The 7,363-nt window shown below is 30.8% G+C and overlaps 1 protein-coding gene across 1 annotated transcript; it reads right to left on the bottom strand.

Moving 5' to 3' along the window:
- Nucleotides 1-1,463: 1,463 nt before the first annotated feature.
- LOC108482329 (WRKY transcription factor 42-like) lies at nt 1,464-4,267 on the bottom strand. The gene is made up of 6 exons (XM_017785449.2): nt 3,759-4,267; nt 3,560-3,667; nt 3,301-3,468; nt 2,833-3,201; nt 2,277-2,390; nt 1,464-2,192 (listed from the first exon to the last, which is right to left on the bottom strand). Exons 1-6 carry the CDS (start codon nt 3,951-3,953, stop codon nt 1,572-1,574), a joined length of 1,575 nt encoding a protein of 524 aa, XP_017640938.1. The 5' UTR covers nt 3,954-4,267; the 3' UTR covers nt 1,464-1,571.
- Between the last annotated feature and the right edge of the window lie 3,096 nt (nt 4,268-7,363).

Below are 7,363 nucleotides of genomic sequence, written 5' to 3'. Positions count from 1 at the left end.
CCTTCCTAAAGTTATAATGAAATAGATACAGTGAAGTAGAGTAACTAATAGATTGAAAGAATGAGCTACTTGAAAAGGAGAAGCACCAAAGAAGTCGAGATTTGACAGGACCAGACAAAATTGGTCTTTTTAAAGTCTTTGCTCCATTCCCGTTACACGTCAATGAGCAAAGAAGAGCAGCTATAACAAGCCATTTTTATCTGGCCTAGAGAAAAACAAACAAAACAGGTAAATTAAAAAATAAACAAGTCCATCTTACAAGCCCAAACCAAGCCCAAAGTATATTATCTAACCCAAAACCCTAAAAGCTCAATACTACATCAACCCAAGCCCAAAATACTAAAAAACTAATAGAAACCCTAGTGCCACCTTAAAAGCTTCGGCGCCGCTCCCTCACCACGTCAACCGACGTGCCGCCCGAATTTTGATACTATTAATACTATTAATACTATTTGTATATTTTATTTTGGATATAATTATATTATCATACATTTTATATTATTTCACTATTATTATCATTATTATCATATACTATTATTAATTGAATATTTTTCATTATTGTTATTATTATTTCTTATTATTGTATTCATTATAGTATTGTCATTTTATTTCATTGTTTATGTTTTTTTGTTAAAACAATAAATTTTTTCATCTTCGTACATTGTAAATATTGCTACATACACTCATCCGTTTTTTAGCACAAGCGCATGAAAAATAATTAAACGAGGCAATGTCCATTATTTTCGGAATTCAAGGAGTCATGTTCCTAACTTATGGAGTATGGCCTCTTCTTAGAACTGAAATAACCAAACATCCTATTTAAAATTCAAGACACATAGGATTTAGGTAATAATCAAATGACGATAGGTGATAATCAAATGACGAGTATTCTTGTTTTCGAAGATTTGAGATATATTGCCCTAACTTATGGGACATGATTTTTTTCTCTCGATTAATACGAAATAAGAAGGCTCTTTCATAAAATTTAATTTAGTTAGTGATATTTTAATCAAATAATATCATGCAAAAAAAGGGAATTGCACTTTAAATTTTCTTTGAATTCTCAATTCTCGACACTAAGACATTAAGTAATCAACTATGTATCAATTTTGGGCGTTATGAGGGTGCTAATCCTTTCTCATATGTAACCGACTCCCGAACTCATTTCCTAGATTTTGTAGACTGAAAATCATTGTTTTAGTAAATCTAACTTTTTATTAAAATGATCAAATTACGAGGTGATCAAGTTACACCTAATAAAAAAGATTGATGGTGACTCTATCTTTGTTTTTTAAAAAATAAAAAGTTGAATCGCCAAAAAGGTTTCTGACATATTTATTATTTCATGCAATATGTAATTAATGGAAAAACATTAAATCTTGTTAGCCTTCGCATGAACAAGATACACATGCATGTAAAAAGAAAACCCTAGAAGATAACGTTCTAAAAGTAGAAAAAAAAAGTTATAACTAAAATGTACCCCACTTTATAAGGAAAAAAAAAGTTACAAACTGCCAATTAAATACATTAATGTTCAAACAAAATGTTTTTTTTTTCTCTATAATATAGTTTTAAGTATTGTTGTCTCCGGTGTTTCTTGAAGTTGTGCTATTGTTATTACCACTATTGTCTCGATGAGAATTGCCGATAATGGAAGTAATGGCCGCAACCAGTGCTGCGGTGAAGTTGGGATCGGCTGTAATGGCGGCAGCTGTTGCAGCCGTATCAACCATGGGGTGCCCCTGCATTTGATTTTGAGATAAATGGACGGGGAGTTCATTGTTTCCTTGAGAGCTAAGGTAAGTGCCCAAAAGCTTGGATTGGTTGTAAATTGGGTGGCCAAGCAGGTGAGCCGGCAACCTTGAAATATTGTGAGGCCAATTTGGAGAAAGGGGATGAAGTTGGTGTAATGGCCTTTGATTAGGGGGATGAGTGAGGTCCAACGTGACAGTAGGAAATGGTGCTGAAGCTGAAAGGGTGATCAAATTTGGTGAACCAGGAAGCATCCCTTTTGGGACGATATTCGAGTTCATAATCCCATGATCTGCACTAGGCATTGATCCAGATAGTAGCGTCGATGCTGCCGCTGATGTTGTTGATGCCATTGCCATGGCAGCTGGTGGTAGTGGATGGTTATGGTTTCCTTCATATGTTGTAACAAGGATGGTTCGATCCTCCGCACACCTTTGCACCTGTTTAATGCATGCATTTCAAAGCTATCATTGGTAAGTGAAACCATTGAACCCTAATCACTTAAACTAAAAATTCCAACATACTTGTTTGCGAACTGGACAACCAGTAGCCATGGTGCAACGGTAGTAAGCTCGAGGGCAAGGGTTTCCTTTTGCCATCTTCTGCCCATATTTTCTCCATTGACAACCGTCAGATATCTGTAGCCATTGAAGAAGTACATAAATAAATACAAACCCTAAACTTGCATAACTAAACTCCTAAGAAAGGGAATTTTATGGTAGGGTAATGGAATGCTAGAGTTGATGATCCCTAAGGACTTAGCTAGCAACCATATAGATATAAACTGAATGTACTGTGAAAGAAATTAAATAAAGTTCTTGAAAATGTTGTATTTAACTTTACAACTTTTGCTACTTTCTTAAAAACCTACTTCAACAAAAGTAGGCGGGTGCCAACCTAAAATTGTGTGCTCCGTCACCGCCATGTTTTTCTTGCACGTGAGGGAGTTTGATTCTTTTGCTATGTTACTTGTTAGAAGTAATTATCAAACTGGATTTTCTTTTTAATATTTGAAAACCGAAATTGAACAAATTTCAACACTCAATTAATAGAAAAAATTGAATAAATCTAAGAGCTTACCATTGATGCTTCGGATCGAGCTCGAACCGAGACACGAGCTTTTCTAATCATGGCCATGGTCTGTTGTGCTTGTTCATTATCCTTTGAGGTATTGAACTTGGGACCTTTGTTAGGTAACCACCCTGCAGGATGAGGAAGGCCTTCAGGGGTATCTTCTCTTTGATTCCTGCTTTTATTGTTCTTTTGTCTTCTCTCCATAGACTCAACAATGGTGTTCCCAGGCGAACCTGATAACTCATGACATCGATCCTCTGAAGAAGATTCTGAAAGCTCATCTTTTTCAGCCTTTGTTTCTGTTTGAACCAGATCCATGAATTGCCTTGCCACCATACCTTCACCATGTTTTTTCTCTTCTATTGGTCTATTCATCTAATACAAACAAGATCAAGGAACACACATAAAATATATTACTTAACCTGGAAACTCAACTTGTGTTTGGTGTAATTCTGATTTCTGCTGCAGTTTTACCTGAGTATTAGCTTCTGAACTTTCAGCTATTCGGTTTCGGTGTCGTTGCGTCAATGAAACGAGATGCATCTGTAAAGCATAGTAGTTGCTATTCACCTGATTAAGAGTGAGTTTCAAACGTTGATTTTCTGCGTTTATTCGATCTAATTCAGCTCGGATATCTGCTAACTGCACCCATGAAAAAGTTCGTCTAATATTAGCTTCCAAAACCATTCAAAAATCCTCATCAAATATGTTATTATAGGCATCATTCACCAACCTGATTTACCCTTTGTTTCTCTTTCAGATTCTGTGATGATGTAATTCCATCACCAGCAACTGATGATTTCTCACTTGCAGTATTAGTTGTCAAGAGATTTAAACCAGTCTAAAACAAAACAATCAAAAGTTCAATAGCTTGTTAGTATGTATGTTATATATGTGTGTGTGTGTGTGTGTGTGTATGACAATTCCCTTACATTTACATCATCATCTTGGTCTGCTCCATGATGTTCACTTTCTGTCTTCACATGATGATGATGAACATCATAATCAGCCTTATCGTGTTGTTTGGAAGATCGGTCATGGGCAAAGAAGTCCATCTCGTTGACTACTCGTTTTATCCCATCTGACGACTGAACCAGAGAAACGATATGATGATCAACGGGCTCCATTTATAACAGCTTATTTCCGGGCAAAGGGTTTCCACAAGATTTAACTTGGAATATACCAAAAAGGGATGATTCCTTGGGAAGAAAGAGAGGTTATAACGATGAGTTTCATCAAAAACAGTAGGTGTATCAAAGGAGAGTCATGCTCCGGTGTCCATAAATGGAGAAAAAGGAAGGGGATAAAGGGATTATATAAGCAGTATTTTATTAAATTAATTGCAAAGTAAAAGAGAGAGGTGGCAAATGGCGATGGACTCGGCATTTAAAATGGGGTTTGGACTAAGACCAAATGTGAAAGGAGTGAGGGGATCACATTTTCTCAAAGCATGAAAACAGACTTTCAATGGGGGAAGAGTGAGGTAAGATGGTGCGTCAAGTGGACACTTGTCTTAACCTCATACCCATAGCTAGCTATGGTTAATTTCACCGAGAAATATATGAGAAAGAGTCTTCAAAAAGTTTTGAAAATTAAAAATATATAAAAAAATTTAATATTAAATATAGAGGGAAAATGACTTGCGCAAAGGTCTTAACTAGTGACCCCTTCTCCCCTTGGTTTAACAATCATGCAACATATTTGCCCACTTCACTATTTTCGTATAAAATTTGGGAAATTTTCTTTTGTTTTATAAAACGCAATAAGATTTTCATACTTTATTTTTCTTTTTTTCAATCTCAGAATAAATAAATAAAATTCACTATGAATAAACCACATTTAGTTTACGCAAACTATTTAAACTTACGTAAATAATCTCAAATACTATAAAATTTCAACTTTATCATTACACCAAGATTTTATTAACCCCGTTTTTAAAAGTCATTACAGTTTTTTTTTTATCAAAATTTTAATCACTACTTACCTATAATTATTTACAATTTCAAATTTATTTTTCTACCAATGAGATTAGACAATTAGCATATAGCTTGTTAAAGTATAATAAATAATTTCTAGTGATGTGCCGAGGAAGAGGAAAAAATCGAATGATGTACTACCAAACCTTTGATTATGAATCTTTAAAGAGTTGGCAATAAGCCTTCATAATTGGAATTCATAGTTTATTTTAATGTTATTATAAAATTATTTTCGAGTGTTTTGAAAATTTTAAAAGTTTTAGTTAATCATATCCTTTAGAGAGAAAATGAATGTGAATAGACTAACAACCTTTTAATAATAATACTAATTATTATTATTATTATTATTATTATTATTATTATATTTATATAAAGATTCCTATCCATTGTATGTAACAAAGGAAAGATAAAAACAGTAACAGTGTTGTAATAATTTATGCCTCAACAATGTGAACTAATAAAAACCTTGAAATGGTGTAAGTATTGTAGGTGATAAACTTTACACTTAATCTATGGGTGGGTTTGGATAGATAGTGTAGTGTATTTATTTTATTTTTGTCTTAATTTTTATATTAATTATAGGTAAATACACCGTTTATTCAAACTCACTTTAATAAATTGATAAATACCTCATTAAAATTAGTTAGGCAGATTCAATTTTATGTAATATATTGTCTAAAAGAATATACCATAATCCTATAAGTTAGCATTTCTAAACGAATTTTCTTAAATAAAAGCTAGACAGAGAAAACTATGGACTACTTATTTCTTTTAAAATTAAAAAAAACTCTTTTTTTTTCTGAAAAAATTCAAGATATATAGTTGCAATGTGCCCTCAAAATAGAGAAATAATTTACCAAAAATATAAAACAGTACTAGTTCAATGGTGCCTTAACGATTATTTAATTATTATTTTTAAAATAAAATAAAATAAAATAAAATATAATATAATTTTGTATTTTAAATAGATCTAACTCTGGAATTTTTTCCTTATTTTATGAAAGTCGATAAGTTAATCCTTATACCTTAATTTGTTAAATTTTAATCCGTATATTTTATGAAAATTGAAAATTAAAAGTTAAATTAGTTGTTAATAACACATAAATTTCAAAATTGTTTATTTTTGCTATTATTTTGAATATAAATTATTATCAATAATGTTAAATATTTAACTCAATTAGATTAAATTCTCAATTTTCTTAAAATACTAAAACTAAATTCAAATATATTAGAATAGATGAACTATTTTTTTAATGAATTACAAGAAGAAGATAAAACTCTAATAACAACATATTTAACGTAACTCAAATTTAAATTATACCTGAAACAATAAATACCTTAACTATCATGCTAACTTACAAAGTTTGATGAACTTAACTTGTTAATATTTTTAAAAAATACACCTTTTAGATATCACTTTACTTGCTAATACAATTTCCATTTAAAAGTGGTACTGTCTTGGACTGATTCTAAAAAGGCACTGCTGTGATTGGCCAGAATTGGATTCCACGTGAGGGTAAAAAGGTACATAGTCAACGATATCGACGGACAGGATTCTCTACTAGAGATGTGAGTCCCACATTTTATTTGACCAATCCACGTTAAATAATCGTGCCTGCAGCACCTGTTTCTATGACGGCGGCCCCACTCTCTTTTCTGTTTTTCACGATAATTTTTTTTATTACAGCAAGTCATCAACAAAATGCTAATAATTTATGGAAGCGTTAATTTGAAGTTCAGTAAATAAGAAAAGAAAAACATATTGTTTTTTTTTTAAATATTAAATATAAAAATTATTACTTGAGTGTTCGACTTGATGACATTAAAGTCATAAAATCAAATTTCACGAATTTTGATTTTGGAAAATGAAAGATTAAACCAGAAATTCTAGTCTTACACGAAACTTTTCCCTTTATTCCTTCTTAATGCCTTTTCCACAAAGTTAGTCCACAATCTGGATAATTAACTATAATTGTGAACATTTCTATATATATATATATATAATATATATTTTCATTTTTATTAATTAGCTTTAAATAAGTGATAAATCAGGTTACCTATGCAGCTAGGTTTCAATAAGAAATTTTTTATAGTGAAACAAATAACTATGAAAACTACTATATTTATCAAATATATAAAATTTAACTTACAAAAGGAGTTAAAAATCATCATAAGTTTCATTTATATATATATATATATTTGAAATATGAATAAAAGACATTTGTCAATCTTACTTATTGAATTAAAAAATTCTAATACTCGTGTATCAATAAATTATCTGTAAAATATTAATTAAATTTAAAAACAAAAATATTAGCATTAATGAAAATTTTAAAAATAATAACACAAATTTTTGAGCACATATAACTCATAGAGTAATACAAGTCCTTAATATAGTTGTTAACAAATATTAAATAAATCTAAGTTATTCGTTTCCAAGTTAAGATGTGTTTTACAATATGTATATATATACATATATATGTATATATATACATATATTGACCATTTTGCATAAATTAATTTTAGTGATATTATAGTCAAAACTAAAGAAAAATTGTCTT

This window comes from Gossypium arboreum, chromosome 1 (genome assembly GCF_025698485.1).
Source record: "Gossypium arboreum isolate Shixiya-1 chromosome 1, ASM2569848v2, whole genome shotgun sequence".
NCBI lineage: Eukaryota > Viridiplantae > Streptophyta > Magnoliopsida > Malvales > Malvaceae > Gossypium > Gossypium arboreum.
This window is presented reverse-complemented; position numbering and strand designations above follow the sequence as displayed.

Coding starts and splice junctions, on each gene's coding strand:
- LOC108482329 (XM_017785449.2), bottom strand. CDS start 3,953: ATGGAGCCCGTTGATCATCATATCGTTTCTCTGGTTCAGTCGTCAGAT. Junction 2,391..2,832: donor CTCGATCCGAAGCATCAATG/GTAAGCTCTTAG, acceptor CAATGGCTACAG/ATATCTGACGGTTGTCAATG. Junction 2,193..2,276: donor GTTGTCCAGTTCGCAAACAA/GTATGTTGGAAT, acceptor TGCATTAAACAG/GTGCAAAGGTGTGCGGAGGA.